This window comes from Engystomops pustulosus, chromosome 3, assembly GCF_040894005.1.
Source record: "Engystomops pustulosus chromosome 3, aEngPut4.maternal, whole genome shotgun sequence".
Lineage (NCBI taxonomy): Eukaryota > Metazoa > Chordata > Amphibia > Anura > Leptodactylidae > Engystomops > Engystomops pustulosus.
This window is the reverse complement of record NC_092413.1, coordinates 40,258,822-40,277,177: the sequence shown is the minus strand read 5'-3', so window position 1 is coordinate 40,277,177 and position 18,356 is coordinate 40,258,822. Positions and strand designations below refer to the sequence as shown.

General features: G+C 37.9%; 1 protein-coding gene across 2 annotated transcripts in view; it reads right to left on the bottom strand.

The window, feature by feature from the left end:
- XPO1 (exportin 1) overlaps positions 1-18,356 on the bottom strand; it is a 35,531-nt gene that overhangs the window by 4,066 nt on the left and 13,109 nt on the right. Inside the window, exons 2-20 of one of the 2 annotated variants that reach the window (XM_072140563.1) lie at positions 15,937-16,068; positions 14,230-14,331; positions 7,735-7,807; positions 7,553-7,614; positions 7,420-7,464; positions 7,079-7,260; positions 6,413-6,461; positions 5,947-6,066; positions 5,734-5,862; positions 5,479-5,637; positions 5,192-5,389; positions 4,702-4,840; positions 4,199-4,380; positions 3,468-3,624; positions 3,220-3,383; positions 1,909-2,043; positions 1,598-1,781; positions 1,247-1,353; positions 28-222 (exon numbers count right to left, since the gene is read on the bottom strand). In XM_072140563.1, coding sequence (XP_071996664.1) covers positions 28-222; positions 1,247-1,353; positions 1,598-1,781; positions 1,909-2,043; positions 3,220-3,383; positions 3,468-3,624; positions 4,199-4,380; positions 4,702-4,840; positions 5,192-5,389; positions 5,479-5,637; positions 5,734-5,862; positions 5,947-6,066; positions 6,413-6,461; positions 7,079-7,260; positions 7,420-7,464; positions 7,553-7,614; positions 7,735-7,807; positions 14,230-14,331; positions 15,937-16,062 — 2,508 coding nt within the window. In that variant the 5' untranslated portion in view covers positions 16,063-16,068. Of the gene's footprint in view, positions 1-27; positions 223-1,246; positions 1,354-1,597; positions 1,782-1,908; positions 2,044-3,219; positions 3,384-3,467; positions 3,625-4,198; positions 4,381-4,701; positions 4,841-5,191; positions 5,390-5,478; positions 5,638-5,733; positions 5,863-5,946; positions 6,067-6,412; positions 6,462-7,078; positions 7,261-7,419; positions 7,465-7,552; positions 7,615-7,734; positions 7,808-12,434; positions 12,499-14,229; positions 14,332-15,936; positions 16,069-18,356 lie in introns of those variants that run through there. The other variant, XM_072140564.1, reaches the window with a different exon arrangement.

Sequence of the window (18,356 nt, the reverse complement as noted above, 5' to 3'; positions counted from 1 at the left end):
AAAAAAGTTTAAAAAAACCAAACAAACCTTGTTTATCATATTTAGTGTGCATTCAAACACTGCATCAAATATTTGAGGTATTTCAGCTGTTATATGGCCTCCAAGCTTGTTTACAATAGTGGCCATTGTGCTAAGTACTTCAGGCTCCCTGGCAGCAGGAACATTTCTCTGGTAGTCAATAAGAACTGCATCTAACAGAGGTGGGACAAAGTTTTCTGCAACCTTGGGACAAAAAGGAAAAGAATAAAAATTAGAAAGCAATATAATAAAAATATTTAAAAATTTTCACATCGTCTCCTAGCTGGTCCACTGAAAAACCAAAGAATTGAAATGGAGAAACACGAATCCCCCCTCCCCGAAGGCCTATGGATTGTTAAATCCACTGCAGAAAAGAGGATCCAAACTGCATGCGACCTGACCTAAACATACATTGCTCAAAACACTGAAATAAGGCTACATTCACATTGCCCACTGTACAGTAGTACGGTGGCGCCAGGAAGAAGTGGTGAGCGCTGCTCACTCCCGCCCCTCTCCACAGAGGAACATGGCGCACAACGCCGCATGCAGAGAAAAGATCGGACACGGTCGATCTTTTCACGGGGTACGGAGCCGCACCGTACTGCGCCCATAGGGCGCCATTCACCCATTGCCATACGGCAGTGTGAATACAGGCTAATACATCCTAGATCTAAATGAATGAAGTAGTCTCATTGAATACTTTGTTCTGTGCAAAGTTAAATTTGCCGACAACAAAATTGCAAAAAAAAAAAAAAAAAAAAAAAATGAATCAATGGAAAATCAAATTTATTAACCAATGGAGGCCTGGATTTGGAGTCACCCAGAAAATTAAAGTGGAAAAACACACCACAGGCTGATCCAACATTGATGAAGTGTCTTTAAAACAAGACAAAATGAGGTTCAGCATTGTGTGTGGCCTCCACGTGCCTGTATGACCTCCCTTCAGCAACCCACACAAGTGGCTCAGGTAGTGCAGCTCATCCTGGATGGCACATAAATGCGAGCTGTGGCCAGGTGGTTTGCCATGTCTGTTTCGTAGTGTCCGGAGGCTGTAGGCGCTACCAGGAGACAGGCGAGTACATCAGAAAACATGGAGGGGGCCCTAGGAGCGCAACAACCCAGCAACTGGACCGATACCTCCGCCCGTGTTTGAGCAGTGTATGAAGCTTTAGAGAATTTTTGCTCAGCAACAATAAGATCCAAAGTTCAGACTTCATTTGGTACTTACCATTTGGGGATCATTCGACCTGCTCACCCAGCCGGAAATCAGTTTTAACGTTTCCTTCTTAACTGTCCTCATACTTCGTATCAAAGGTTGCTTAGTGACCATTTCACCTGCAACAAATAAAGCCAATGATTATCTCTGCAGGGGCATTGCACTCCTGTCATTTACCTGTGAGATATAGGGAGCGATAGGGATATGGCACCTGCTAACCTCTATCAATTTACATCAGCAGAATAAAGGATTAGATCTGTAACTGAACAAACCTACAGCAAAAGTTGAGCTCCATCCACCCAGAAAAATTACTGCCTAAATGAACAGCCACCCCCAACCATAGAGTGAAAATGTGTGAATTACCATTTGCCTGAATAGCTGCAGAAATATTTTCACTGAGGCACTTATACACATTTAACATATCCAAGTAAATCCTTCCCAGCTGAATGACAAAAGGATGACCGACTGCTTTACATGCCCTGACATTGGTCTTTAATATACTGCCGAGTTGTTTCACAGTCTCCGGATCTTTTAAGATATCAACGTTCTGTTTAAACAAAAAAAACAAAAACAAAAACAAAACACATTTTAAATTTGTACCATGAAATAGCTCAATTTCAGTTCAATGAGAGAATCACTTAGATGATTTTTTATTTTTTTTGTAGGTTACTTACCTTTGTGGCTTGTTGAATAATACTGTCCCATACTTGATTTGGAAGCAACATATATTTTTCTATCAAATGTTCTTGCACCGGCTGATCTGTCTGAGCGCCGATCATATACCCAACCGCTTCATAAAAGGTGTGAACCTGGGGAAAAAAAATTAAATTAAATTACCATTTATAAATATGGTTTAATAGTTACTTTCTCTGGGCGAAGTGCTGCTCGTGTTCACACACTGTGGAGCAAATAGCTGAACAGTAACAGTCCATGTAAGACTTATGTATAAAGAGAAAAAAGAAGGTGTTGGGAGTAGGAGCGTGTCAGAGGTATGATGGTTTTGTGCGATTTGTTCATGAAGGCAACGGTTCTTCCTTCAGTCATGGACACCTGCTCTGCCAAGTAACTATTTGCATTTCCACTTTGTCTTAATAGGTACCTTTGCACATTAAACATTTTTCCCAACCAAAGTCTAGTACTTCTCACAAATACGGGATCAAAGGACTCTTGTCATATATTTAAACATCTTTAAAATCAAAAGATTTAGCAGGAGTTTAAAAATTATAATTCTATTTAAGAGGGTTTGGATAGATCTAGATTACAAAAAAACCCCAAAAAAACTTATGCATTACAAACCCACAGGAAACCTCCTGTTTGGATGAAGAAGCAGGTCCAAGTAACGGGAATCTGTCAGCAGTTTTGAACATAAAAAGATGTAGATCGGTAGCAGCCCGAGAGATCTGTTTAACAATAGCACCATCAGGACTAAAATGCATTTGGATCATAAAATTTATCAAGATTTGTAGAACTGTGGTGCAGAGATCTCACACAATAGTGCCCCAGATATCATACGATACTGGAATATAGATGCAGCAATCACAGTTCTGCTGCTGCCAATACAAAAGGCTAGTTACACAGATCTCTAAGACTGCAGTCCAAGAATGCCCACACTTTTGTATGGTCAAAATGGTTCACAGATAAAAGGACTTTTAAGCCAGGCAAGCAGACATATTGCCGTTTGCCCCCTGTGCTACGATCTGCTACTCATCAAGCTTCCTACGGCCATGTTTTTCATAGTGTAAAAAAAACCCCTGCAAAATTATGCAAATGAGTCCTTAAATATGCAAATGGGTTTGCCTTCTCTTGTAAAAACCAGTGCATAAGAAGCCAAGCTAAAAGCAGATCCTACCAGAGGAGGCACACCCCTATTATGCTGGGTTTACAATCCTGGTGGTAGTTGTCCTTTAAGAGTGCAAATTAGTTGCTATAAAATCTTTCAGGTAATGGTAATAGTAAGTCACTATAAAAAGAATATAAAAATGTACCTGTTGTGGCTGAAGGTCACAAATTATGGTATTTATATTGTTTAAAATTTCATCTATGAAAGGCATCACTTCTCCGACTTGCACCTGAACAAAATGTCTGCGGCATTTCTGAGCGATCTTAATAAAGGTGTCACACGCCATGTCCTGCACACCATCATGGGTCTCTGAAAAGAATTGTTACAAATGAGTCCATACGTCATCATTTCAGACATTGCATTGCCAGATTAAACATAATATTCATTTCATACCGTGCATAAACTCAAACAGCTTGTTTACGACCGTCTTCAGAAATTTCCAGTGGGCTCTTAAAAATCTGGGATATTGTCCAACAATATACATTATATTGGATGCAATTATGGCTTTATTGTCCTTCCCACGCTTTTGCTCACATAGTCCAAGCAGATCCTACAAGAAAAAAAATAAAAAAATGAAGTACATAAAACAGGGGGGGAAAAAAACAAAGTGTGCCATTCTACACCAGACACTGTCTTAATTGAGCGAGTAGTTGATGCTGAATGATTAAGTCTGAGAATTGATGCTTGACTGCGCGCTCTCCCTCCAACTCCTTAAAATGTTGAAGTCATAGATTGTCACCTATGTGGTTTAGACAACTATGAAGCAAATGTTTCAAGTCATGGGCATTTAAAGCACAAAGCTGGCCTATGATGGGTACTAGAACACATCAGCCCCACGAGGAAACAAAATTATATAGGACACATTATGAGCTTTCCATGCATACCCATCCTGTTTTTCTAAAACTAATTTTAGAGAGAAGTTTTTGGCTGTAACGAAATTAGATTATTTGTGAACCATGATCAGGGCACTGGAGATTAGTGAACCAATTTTCTTTCAGAGATGTCCAGTGCCCCCAAGCACAATACCTTTACTGTAGAAAGAAAATGGGTGCACGAGCATACCGCTGGCATTGGAGAAAAATTAAAAATAAGGCAAAGAGCCAACAGGTTTCAGTAGAATATACCTTTATAACAGTAACAAGAAACCTCTTCTCATCCTCTTCATGCATGGCTCCACTAATAGAACCAATGGCCCAACACAAGGTATTCAGATTTTTCCATGACCATTCTGATCCATTCACTTGATTGTGCAATTTCTCTGTCATAATTCTTTCAGTGTCTGCATAATCCAGATGTGTGAGGTATACTGAAAAGAAAAAACATTTCAATGGACAGCAGAAACAACTCCTACTAACATGAGCACACACAATGGCACAGTGAAGGACAACCAATTGTAAAATAACACTGGCAGGGGGAGATTATGCAGGCTGCAGTCAGGATAACGTCTTATACACAACATGAATACATGTGGAACTAGGCACTGCATATGGAAAAGAAAAACCATTTATAAGATGGAGACTTCAAATTCCTGATTCATGTAAATTGAACATAAGGAAATGTAATATTTAGAAAAGGTCTTAGGAAAGTAGCCATTTTACAGAACACAGCTTCAACAGAACATATTTACCTAATGTTTCCCTCATATTCTTATACAGGTTGATTGAATCTGTGTCCTTCATGAATTCTCGTACAACTTCACCCTGATCATTCTCTACAACAAGAACTTCCTCTGGTTTAGCCATTCTACTAACCATCAACAAACGCACCTAGAGAGAAAATAACAGAACAACAATGAACAAATCCCAGATGAATAAATAAATCTGTGTCCAAATTCATACAAGGCAAAGGGGAAGATTATATCACTGAAGTGGGGAGAAAATCACTGAAGAAAAATGTATGTTTTTGTTTAATTGCAAAAGGACACAATATAGGTCAAATACCCATCCCACTGCGAGAGATTACAATTCATAAGCAGGGGGGATGAGGGCATGGGGGGGCATTTAGACTGCCCAGGAGAGACCTGCTTGTACACAGCCATGAACCTGCTTGCTCATTATTCCAGAAGTTAAAAAGCCTAACCCATGTAAATAAGCAGGAATAAAAAGAATGAATATTACCTTGGACAAAACTGGCAAATATAGCTGTCTTCGTGGTGGGACATCAAAATGTTGACTCCCCGAAAGGAGTGGCGATGTTGAAGTCGAAAATGGACTCTCTCTGTACAATTCTGCAGCCAGATGGTTCCAGTATTCAAGACATATTTTAAAGATCTCAGTTTCTTCTACTTCAGACACTAGCAACATGTAATGGAGAGCCTGGAAATCATAAAAGAAAAATGTAAATCCTATTTAGATTATTTATACAATGTGATAGTCATTGCATTGACATGGAGATGTAAACCAACCTCCATCAGAGTCTCTCTCAAGTTGAGTCTCTTCTCTATGAGTTGACCGTGCTCTTTAAGAAAAGTACACAGGAATAAGCTGAGGTTCTGAATGAAGTTCTGCTCATCATCTTTTCCATTGGCGTAAGCTAGACGGATATTTGTGTTTAATGGCAACATCTATTATCACAGAGAAAAAGAGAGTCAGTGACTAGTCTGAAGAATAAAAAAAAAATTAAAAAAAAATCTTTGAGGTAAAAATTAAAGTCTTCTCACCTGCTTAAGCTGCATCATTGTAAGTGTGAAGAGAGTCACAAACTGTTCTTCATATTGGCTCACACTGACTCCAGCGATTTCAGTCAGACACTTTAACGATACATTTCTGAACATTGGAACATTTAGAAACTGAAAAATAAAAATCTCACATGAGCACAGAGCTTGTACACAAACTCTTTGTTATTCGGGCATAGTAAACCCTCCATACTGTACCTTATATATTAACGTGCTGATCAGCTTGGTCTCAAAGATATAACCAAGTGGTATCCAGTTAAGAAAGCGGAGAAGAGTTTCCAAGGTAGCATGAACAAGTGGTGCGTTTTGAGAATTTTCCTATCAAGGGGAAAAAAAAAAAAAATCATAATATAACACTGCAATTCAGCGGCAAACATTAACATAGATATATCGCAACAAACATACAGATTATACATATAACAAGAAAACGGCAGCACTCTGGAATTCAGGTAGCGCAGCTGTTGTCTTCTTGTTATACTGTAGAAGGAGTTTGCTTTAAGTTCTGGGCTTGGCATTTAAACAACCTTTTTGTACAGTGCTGCTCTTTTCCCAGTTTTATATTATACATACAAACCACACAATCTCCCGAATTGTGAGCTGTATGACAAAAAAAAAGTTAGCATGAGTATCTCTAAAAGGTGTCTTTTGGCACATGAAAACTTACCATAACAAACTGGCAGAGTTGAAATATCTTTGAAAATTCATTACACATACTGTAAAAGAAAAGTTTCAAGTCACATGGCAAATTAAAAAAAAAAAACAGTTTTATGTAGTACAAGGTTAGATAACCTTTTGATTGTATAAAAGGTCAGAGGCATAAAGTTAAACACTGAAGTCAAGCTCTCCATGCCCCATTCACTGTAAATTAGTCCTGGATCCAGACATCACTAATCGATCTCCTGAAGTCTGGTGCATGAATTTAAATCACAGTGGGAAGAGGCGTTCATGGGTCAGGAGAGCTCGACTTCAGCGTTAAACTCTCTACATCGTAGAATTTACATCTCTCCTTTCAGTTTCCCCCTTGCCAGATTTTTTTTTAAATTTTCCGTTTTCAAAGCCATAGGAGGGCTGGTTTTCTGCGGGAAAAATCTACTTCCTTCAGTTCAGTTTGCATTGCCATTTTCCGCCACCAACTACTTTATCTCACCTCAGGGCACAGATGCATATCTGACATTTTCATACCACTTTAGGAACATGGAGGACTATAGGATTAGTTTCTTTTCAAATTGGGTGCCGAAAACTTGGTGATTTGGCCATTTTGCTCAATTGTAGCATTCACCATATTATTGACAGTATTAAAACCAAAGTTGCCTGCAAAGGAAATATTTACCTGTCTTTTAAGTGCTTGGCTTTGACTTGTGTTATCTGTCCACTGGAGAAGTCAAAAACTTCTTCGCTCAGAAGTTTCAGAATTACCATATTGTTCTGACAGAGGCTTTCACTAGTTTTGCTGGCACCTACAATATCGCTAATGAATGTAGGCCAATGCTTAGGCCATTCTTGTTTCAGTATCTGAAATTACATCAGAAATTCAACTTTTAGTTTGCACACCCATAACAAAGAAAATCTCTTAAAAAGAGAACCCATCACGGTGACTGGAAACCCTAACCCAGTGACAGGCCTTTAAAGCCACAGAAAGTTCCATAAAAAAGGTATTTTAGTATCCCTTACCTGTACAAGAATCATGTTCAATTTTCCAATGTACACATTCTCCTTCTAGAAGATAGATAGTACTAGAATTAACATTAGAATTCTAATTACCAATTATACAACCAACAAGTTTACTCGCAATAAGGTCACTTGCCTCAACGCATGTCGCATCTGAAGACGTCTTGATTATCAGCCCAACAACATATTTCTTTATACCTGAAAAGGGAGATTCAAAGGATAAGCAAACCAGTACATTGTCTCCTTAAAACGAGGAGATAATAAGATACTTATAGTATGCATCTGATTATGAGATAAGAGCATAACACAAAATCCTACCTTCACACTGATTTCGAGGAAGAATTTTCCATCGTGTTTTGATGACATTTTCCAATATTTGCAGTCCATAGTACTAAAATTGGAGAACAAAATCATGTAAGTAGGTTACAAGGTTTTATTTGGTTAAAGAAATATATTACTTTTTAAAAGCATACATTCAACTCAATCACTCAACACACCAAGGACAAAGTGACTAGGACATAATTCAGCTACAATCCCATTTGTTTACATGCAATTTAAAGTTCCTAAAAACTTTAACTACTGCCCCTGCTGTATAATTATGATCACACCAGGAAGTTTCAAATAAGTTTCCTGTAGCCATATGGGCAACTAGAAGGCAAATTATCTATAAAACAAAATTACACACAAAAAAAATAAATAAAATAAAAAAAAGATATACATACAATAACAGGAGTGTTGAGAAAAGAAGTAAAAGTTAGAAAGGTCTCTACAGGTCGACAAGAATTTATTTAGTTCACATTAAAAGCTGCCACTGGCTACAGACTTCACTGGTGTGAAACTAAAAGCTCAGCACGGGACCCCACAGACCACCCAACCTTGCCCACAGCATATAAATAACATTCTTTCAGAGGTACTTTTATACTGTCAAAAACAAAACGCAGCGTACATTTACCCTTCAGGTATTTTCATGTAAACAACTTTAATATAAATATATATGTTTATTTAAAAAAAAAAAAAAACACAGAAAACTAATTAAGTTACATAAAAAAGAAGAATCTAATTTAACAGTTAAAAAAAACCCAGGAAATTAAAAAAAAAAATGTAAAAAAAAAAAAAAAAAAAAAAAAAAAAGGAAAGATCTACTGGACCTTCGTGAAAAAAATATGTATAAAGGGTTGCATTCACTGTTCTTGCATGGGAAGGAACATGGTCTTCCTGTCCCATGTGGAGACCTTACATTCTACAGTTTTCCTGATCTACAAATCTAAGAAGTCTTCAGTCTCAGTATGTTTTTAATCAAAATTTGCATAAAGTCAAGAAGTCAATTTAAGAATTTACGATGGAAGCTCTTTGCTCCGAAAAAGACATTACTTTCACCCTACTAATCTGCTTTATTAGTCTGTCTTTCTTACTAGCAAGGCACAATTCAGAGAAGAGATCAAAGTTCAGATCACAATGCTGAGGGCAGGAAGGAGCAGCAGCACTCGATTTCTGCAAAGTTTGTGGTACCGGGAGGCAAGTGTTAAGTAACCAGGACCACGAAAATGGTTATTTCCTATGGCGAGACTATTTGGTTTTGGACATATTTTTATATATCCAAATAATGACGACAAATGCTGAACAGAACACATCCAAGTGAAATAAAGGACATCTGCCATTAGTGTCCTACCAAGTTCCTGAAGCACCCTAATCCTAAGAATTTCTTTCATTATAACTATACCGTGCAATAGTGGAAATATAGAATTATAAAAGTTACCCGAGTACCACAGGAAGCCTAAGGTAGCGGGGAGTGCGTATAAATAAAAAATACAAGGCTCCCTAAAGTGCTCGGGTGATGCAGCCTGAGCGCCCCAGGGTAATTAGCATATTTTTTTTTAAACTATTTCCACAATTGAAGCGTATAGCCTTATAATAAAAGAAATCACAAGGCACATTGTTCCTCAGTAACTCATTAGGACATGTCTACCATCAGTAAACTGATGGTAGATGTCTTAAGCTTTCGTTAGTCAGGAACAGTCAGCCAGGAATAGACATTTCTACCAAAAATATATACCGTAGCTAACTTTTGCCTATTATGAATGTCATGATGATTTACACAAATAGAGACCATGCAAGAGCTGTAGTCCTGCAGGTACTTGCAGCTAGCGGTAGAGTATGATGCCTGAAGTACGGCTTCTAGGACAACATTCAGTCTAAAATACACCCAGCACATGGAGCCATTACATGGACCAAGTAAATTCTTGTATAGAAATCCTTACACTAAAATCACACTCAGAGCTGCATTAGAAGCTTCTGTTGCAGATTCTGTCACATCTCGGTCAAAAAAAGTTTTAAGGGCTACTCCACGCCCCCAGTATCCACTACTGACCTGTCCGTCTCCGGCAGTATTTGAGCTGTAGTAGCTCGCTGCCGAAGTGCTGCTTGAGAACTCTGCTCAAATAATTCCAGAGGGGTCGGTCAGTAGTGGCTATTGGGGCCGTGGAGTAAAACTATTAATAGATATATATTGGTAAATGAAATAATATCCTGGCCCCCCAACAAAAAAAAAAAAAATCCCTAGGGACCGCAATCAATTACAGGATCAAGCAGTTGCTCTACATCACCAAGTTGATACTTGATAAAGAGCATGGATTTAAAACAAAATCAGAAAAGTGAAAAAGAAAATCTACCATCAAAATCAAGCATGATAAACCAGGAGCAGTTACCACAGTCATGGCGCCTGGAGCTATGAGTAATCTTCTACTTATTATCCATGGTCTCCTTTCTTCTAAAGTAGACTTAAAATAATGCTGTGAGCCAGAAGTACTCCAGGGGTGTTGGAGCCCCGTCAGGATGCAGCTACATAGGCTATTTTACTGTGCAGTAGCAGGTCTCCTCCTCTCTCCTGTGTAGTCACTGCCTCCTACTGCCTTATGTAACGTCCTCAGGGTGAGAATGTGCAACTGTCTGTAAAGGGTAAATTGTATAGTGAAAAAACCGGGATGTGGGTGCGCTTCCAGGTGCTGAAACCATGAGACTCAAAGTTTAGAGTCAGTTTTAGGCTTGATAAAACAATTTTTTCATTTTGCAATGTTATTTTGCATTTTACAAAATAAAAAAATTCTTTATCAAGACTAAAACTAACTATGGCAGAGTCTCATGGTTTTGGCACATGTACCTGAAAGCGCACCCACTCCCCGTTTTCACTATACAATTTATCCTGGACTTCATTCGGGCTGTCTGCCTGACCGCAGGGGTTTTTTTTTCCCCAGCATAAATAAGGTACCACAAACATGTCCCCACATCCACATGGGCTGGATATAATTACCATGCCCAGTATTCAGCAACAGCTTTATTAGAACCTGCAACCAAAAATCCCAATGGGGCTAGGACAGCCTCTCGGCAATAATTTGAAAGGTTGATTTTGTTTATGAGGAAGCCATGGATAACAAATATAAGATGATTTCCACAGCCACGGTGCCTGGTTCTATGGGTAAGTGCCCCTGGTGAACTCAGGCTTCATTTTGAAGGTAGAGTACCCAAAAATAATTTTATAACCTAAAAAAATAAATAAAATTTGAAGAGGGGACAAGGACCCAGTAATACCTGAAAGGTAAATTTTGCACAATCTGCATTCTAATAGTTTGACCCAGAATAAAAGTATATACTAGAAAAAGGTTAGTCATTATACAACAAAGTCGATCAATGCAACTTCCACCAAAGGGATTGTTTTAAGTACATCACACAGTATGCAAACATATCTGCTGTTGGGGAAATTTATACTTAAAAAAAAAATCCTAGTGACCTCAGAGACTATTTTACATACTATGGATTCATTGCAATTCAACATTTCAGAGAAATGAAGTTTCTTAAGTTTTGATTTGTAAACTAGTTTCTAGCTATAACACAGTAATTAAGATAAAAACTAGCCCAGTTAATATCTCAAACATATCTTCAGTTATTTTTATCAATTATTGTGAGCCAAAAAGTAGGTGAAGCAACTATAGCACTGGTTCTGCGCATTCAAGCACACTTTGTTTGGCTCACAATAAGGCTGCATTCACACGACCGCAAAGGGGGCGTATATACGGCCGATATACGTCCCCCATAGACGGCAATGGGCATGCGGCGCCCTACGGGACATGTCCTATTTTTTCAGGGTATACGGCGCCGTGCGCCATATATCCCTATGGAGAGGGGCGGGGGTGAGCAGCGCTCTCCCCGCACGCTGCCATGTGCCCGCCGTGGTACGGTACGGCGGGCACCAGCCGTGTGAATGCAGCCTTAGTGTTTAAAAAAGCTGATGATGTAATTAACATATGTAAACAAGCCCTAAGTTACATGGGAAGTACGTGGCCATGGTCAGTTAATTTGGATAGACCCTGCAAAAATTTCTACGATTTGTTAAATTACGTTTTCTATGCAAAAAAAACCTCAGTCTGTATTTATGTGAACAAAACACATTTTAAGAACCCGATTTCTAATACTTTAAAACACAAGTTGTTTAGACCAAAATCTAGAGGACATGTATTTGTGTAATATAAAATTACACACACATACACACACGGGGGGCCTTAAGGCGGCATTCACATATGGCATTTCGATTGCGTTTTTTAATAAAAATAAACTCCACCCCTGATAGCACATTAAGGCAAAATTTCATTTCCTGAATGTGCAATAAGCGCAATCAGTGATTGAGGGTGGAGCCATTCAATTGGCATTAAAATCACAATAGAACTGCCGTGTGTGAATGCAGGCCGTGGATGCCTCCATAAGTTCAGGTTTTCGGATGCAGTTATTTCCACAAGATTGGTAAGGGGAAAAAAATAATAAGACAGACTTTCGATGGGTCAGATTTCTATTGTTAATAATTGAACAGCAAATATGGATTGCAGACTGTATGAAAAGGATCCCTGTGGCAGAAGTTTCTAAATACTCAATTCTATCAATCCACCGGTACCCAAAACCTCCCAAAACCCACCCAAGAAACAAAACAATTGATGAACAGAATTCAGTTAAAGGGAATGAAAAGGGTAGACCTTGTGGAGGCCTGCCGTCAAAGCCTAGCTGTGTCAGTTGCACAGGAAGACACCCCTTTTCTTCCTATTACAAGCAATCAACATAATGGAACATGATGATTAATATCAGGAAGCGTTAACAGCTCAATAAATAAAAAAAATGCATAAAAGCCAAATGTAATAGTGCAGAAAATTTAGCACCAAATCATTTGCAGTTTATGTAAATGGAAGAGTTCTTTACCTGCTGCTTTCTTTCTGTTCCGCTAATCATGTCATTTTTTCACAAGACAATTTGAGTATTTTTTTAAATAATGTACTGTTGATAAATCAACTTAAACATTAGTAATGTCCGTCAGTATTTTAACAGCAGAAAAAAAAAAAAAAAAATGTCCAGAAAGCAAATACTGTTAACTTAAAGTTAGCGCTTTTTAGGAAGAGAAGGAAATTATTTCCCGATAGAAGTCCTAAATACCATTATATATAAAATGGGTTGCGAGAATATTCAGCAAGACTGTTTACAATGAAATGCTTACAGTGAATGCAGTCGTACAAAGAAAAATTCAAAACCCATTTTATATACATACTATTACATAATTGCAAATTTTACCAAAATTGTAAACTTATAAAATATAGAAAAATCAACACATTGTCAGCGACATTTCAACATGCTGCTGCTTTGTGCAAGCCTCCATGCACACGACCGTATTGGGGGCAGAGATTTGGCCACACTAATTGCATCCAGATCATGGCCCACCATAAAGATCTATTACACAGAGTTGGGTGGCAGCAAAAAGAGAGCAGACCCTACTACTTGCAGCGCTCAGCTCTCCCATCTCCACCCAGCCGTGTGCTTTAGCCTGGTGAAGCGCCTGGTCATGTGCATGGAGTCCGAGAGAAAAGTACTTTTCAGTGGCAGCAAACAAGGAGCCAGTGGTCTGTTTGCAGCTTGTGTGTCGTTGGTGGGTGAGCTAACCTCATATGGCACCAATGAGAGTAGGATTACCAGGGAAGTTGGTGTAAGACCATTAAAATACATGGGGCCAACAGCGGTGACTTCGCAAAAATGCATGTTTGAGTACGTGTACACCAAGGCCCAATTCACATCTGTGCCTGATCTTTCCATTATGCCCCTCAATTAAGGAAGGGTGTAACAGAAACTGAATATGGAAGGTGAATGGAACATCTTCCATTCACTTTATGGTGTCCATAATTTGTGACTTGGGTCAAGTTTTTTTTTTTTTTAATTTATTTATTTATTACAGTGAATATGACAGGTACTGCATAAACGCAGATGGGAATTTAGCCATAGGTTCAAAGTTCATTTGAAGATTTTAGATTAAACAAGATACCCTTTATTAAAAAATATATATACTTATATGTATAGCAACAGGGATGGCTAGTATACAGGGCTAAGCAAAGTAAACTATGCTCATTTACATAATATTGCCTCACAATTTACTCCTTTCACATCAAAATAATTTGCTGCAGATAATGGCCCACAACACAAATTACACAAAAGCACACACTAGGGCAATATAGTAGCTTTTATTTGCTAAGCCATGGGCACACAAATTACATTGGGACAGGAAAGTCCCCTTTGAACATTATAACCCTTAAGACTTTGGAAACCACAATCTTGCCTATTTAATCGACTTTGTTTTAAAAAAAAAAATGTATTGAATTGCATATACTGTGCATAGTAGATGCTGAAGCCAAGCAAGACACCTTCCTCAAAGTTGTTAGGGGTACAGGTAGAAATGCAAAGCATAAGATTTGGGTTTGTTTTTTTGTTTCAAATTTGTTCAGAAGTTCTTACTTTGGTGTTCATGTTCTGTGAAAACTCGAGAATGGTGTCAACTCTTGTCCAGGCATCTGGATGTTCTTTTAAGTGGGTTAATACTTCCTGTGCCATTCTTTGCTATATTAAGAAGACAAGAGATTGGTAAAATTATAAAAAACTGTGCTTTTACACATTTCACAAGCAGATTAAATGCACAGAAAACCTATACATGCACTATACAGGCAGTTACATACAAGATAGGGTCTGCAGGTTTGAGTTGAGTATGTGAGTTTGAGTTTGTATGCAAGTCAGAACTGTATATTTTATCATTGTAATCCCAGCCATAACTTTTTTGGTCTCTGTGACAATTGGATTTTAAAAATGTTGGGTTGTCAGGAATCAGGAATAACACTAAAGCTTCATTACAGACACATTTGATAACTGTTTCAGCTGTTTATTGTAGCCTAAAGTACAATAAATTACTAATATCCAGAGGTCCGTTTGTAACTATGGGTCGTATGTAAGTTGAGTGTTCTTAAGTAGGGGACCGCCTGTACATTTGTTAACTAATCAATAAACTTTTACATTTTTTTAAATTATTTCAGAGGCCCTGGATGTAGCCAAGGCATATCACCACGGATCTTCTGTATACATATAGATACATCTACTAAAGACCTTAAGGTACCTCAGTAGTATAGGAGACTGAAAAAAGCAAAGACACCAGTCATCAAGTTCAAACCAGAATTCCTTCTCATGAGGCAAATGCAAAATACCCCCATAAAAAGGTTAAAACTATTTATTTATAATCTATTGACATTGTGTCTGCAGTAACAGTAAGATTGTGTTAATTCCTGATAGAAATGGCTTTAATTTTTATAGAAACCTGAAAATTCAGGTCCTACAGTTTAATGGAAAATTTTGCAGCTTGATAATATAATAAAAATTTTTCTTAGATTTCAAATAAATTAAAATTAAGTTGTCAATTTGTAAAATGAATTTTCATCAGTAACAAACTGTTCATGTTAATTGCTGAGGGCAAATATTTCAATTTCCACACATACGGGGCCGTTGGAGGGGGGGACAAGTACATACATTAATCATTTTTTAATTAATGTGCAAAAGAGCAATTTTGGTTTTAACCCTTACAGGACTTCAGATTTTGCATTTGTTTTCCCCTCATTGCAAAAGCAATACTTTAAATTTTTATGTTTACTTTTTAGTGGTGCAATTTAAAATTCCATGCAATGTGTATAAATACACACACACCAAATTCATTTAGGTTTTATTAGATTTAAAAGAATAAAGAATCTTTTGTACAATAAAAAAAAATTGCTTTGGTGTACGGACATATGAAAGTTGTCAATTTGGGATCTATATGACTGTTTGATCATTTTTATTCAAATATTCATTTGGAGTATATGGTGATCAGCAGCATGTTAAGTGTCGTGGTCGGGTTCGACTACAGCACTTAACAGGTTAACATCCTCAATTGGTGCCAGAACCAACCACAGTAGCAACAGGTGGATGTCAGCTGTATTACACAGCTGACACCCGCTGTGTATGGAGAGAGCTCAGCTTGTGAAGCTCTTTACACCCCCGCAGCACCGGGATGTAATAGTACATTCTGGTGCATGAAAAGGTTAAAGGAAGCAAACTACTCAATTCATGTATGCATTTTTGGGGAAATGATGTCTAAGAAGTATGAGAGAAAAGAATTAGAAAACATAAAAAGTTAAAAGTTACCTGTGCCCCTTCGCCATGGTATAAGCAATTCACCACATTGTCCAAAAGATTGATGTCCAGTTTCTGGCTGAAATCCAGCAGCTGTCTAGCTGCATGGTCCGCTAACATGGTCATAATTGCTGGCATAGATTACTGCAATAAACACACAACAAGTTAAATGGGGAGATATATATATATAAGAAATTATATAACAGATATGAACTGGAGTTGACTTTTTTTAAAAAAGTTTTGTTAGCCAAACCTAAATTGGTAAAAACACACTTTCACCACACTTTGTGGGCACCAAACATATTTAACAGATTTGGAGACCACTTATTTTGCGTAGTTTTGTCTGTGTAAAGTTAGAGGGGGTGGCCAATCACTCGAAGTTTTCCCCGGTCGGACATAAGTACTGCCACTCCATTCACAGTCTATAGCAGTCATGGAAGTAGTAAAGTAGCGGTCAGCACCTTTGACATGACGTGACCAGAGAATCCCTTTAACCACTCCTTACAGGTTTAACACAAAAGAAAGGTCAAAACATGGTAATCCTACAAAAAAAAAAAAGCCCCTTTATTCTGCCTTCAGTGACACTACTTCCGTAACTACTCATACAATATAATTGTCACTCAACAAGTACAGTAAATGCTGTAAAAGAAATCTCACAAAGTTATGAAATTTTCACATCTAACCTCAAAAACAACATAAAAAGTGATCAAAGCGTAAAAGTAACATTTACCCGAGGGCGCGTTCACACGTTGCATTTTGGTCGCGTTTTCATTGCGTTTGAAACGCATATACAACAGCTGATGTGAGGTAATTTGCCTAATTACATTAACATTGCATTTACAAACGTAAACGGTAAAGCATGCGTTAACAAGACACATGTGTTAACATCGCGTTTACAATGCGTTTTGTAAACAGAAACGTTAACAGTGATGTAACTAGGCAAATCACCTCTCCTCAGCTGTTGTATATGCGTTTTCAAACGCAATGAAAACGCAATGTGTGAACGCGCCCTTACATGATACCAAGAAATAATACAGCTTGCCCCGCAAAAAACAAGCTCTGTAAAAATAAAACCGTTTTGCCCATTAACGAAAAACGAGCAAATTTATCACAAAATGAGTTCTATATACTGTAAAACAAGTTAACTATAAAAGTTCTATATAAATAGGGTAATTGTGGTGACCCACAGAATAAAGATAACATTTTTATGGTATGTTGAACAGCAGGAAGATGCTAAAAACCATAAACAAGAATTGATGGTTTTTTAACCACCACCAAGAAAGGGTTAATAAAATCTGATTGTTAGCTTTAGAAACCCCCCTTAATGATGAACCTGAAAAGTGGATCTCATCTGGAAAAAAACAATACACTAACAGTTAAATTTTTGTCCAAAATGAATGTATTATCTAAAAACAATTGTATATGATACCTCTATTTTGCTTTAATTTACCTTTCATACATTGAGGGATGTAGTTTCTAAAATGGCATAATTTATGGGTTTTACTGATATTTAGAACTCACAAAGTCACTTACAGCTGAGCAGGTGCCTCTAAATATGGGGTTTGCCAATTTTCAGAAAAATGAGAAAAATTGCACCCAAAATGCTGAACAAAAAAAAAAAAAAAAAAAAAAGGGGGGGGGGGCGGCGCTGGGGAGTGGGTCGCATAAAAAAAAAAAAAAAAAATAAAGCAGACATTTGGGAAATGTTAGTAATAAAGTTAATTGGGTCCTTTGACTAAAGCAAAGCAAAACAGTACAGTACTTTTAAATTTTTGCTAAAATTTGTGGGGTTTTTTCATAAATAAAATACTTACGCTATCAAAGTTTTTCTATTAATTTGAAGTACAATGCATCCCGAGAAAACAGTCTCAAAATATCCTGAATATGTTAAGGCGTTACAAAAGGTATAACCTCTTATAATGACAACGCAAATGAAAAAAGTCCCCATAGGAAACTGATGCACGGCAGCTCTTACGGCCAAGGACAAGGCATGCTCTATCTTTTTTTGCCTCGCTGCAGCTACTGTTGCACTCTGCCTTCAGCCAACACACACACACACTACTAAAAAACAGTGGATGTCCCAAGTTGGGGACAAAAGTTAACTTTTTAATACATGTTCTAGAACTATTCCTAATGGTCTATATCTGCTTATGCATTTCTTACCTCCAATGTATAAAAATGTTTATGTATTTAAGACTAGACTAGAAGTGGCTTGTTTGTAGAGGAGTCTATAAGCACCAGGCCATATTCACACGTCCGTATGGGGGACGTATATACACAATGCGCACACTGTGCCGTACAGGAGCGTTACAGTGCAGCACCGTACCATTCCGTAGCCGGGAGAAAGAGGACATGTCCCGTCTTTCCCCGGAATACGACGCCATGAGCCATATATCACTATCGAGACAGGTGGGGGTGGGGCTGAGCACCGC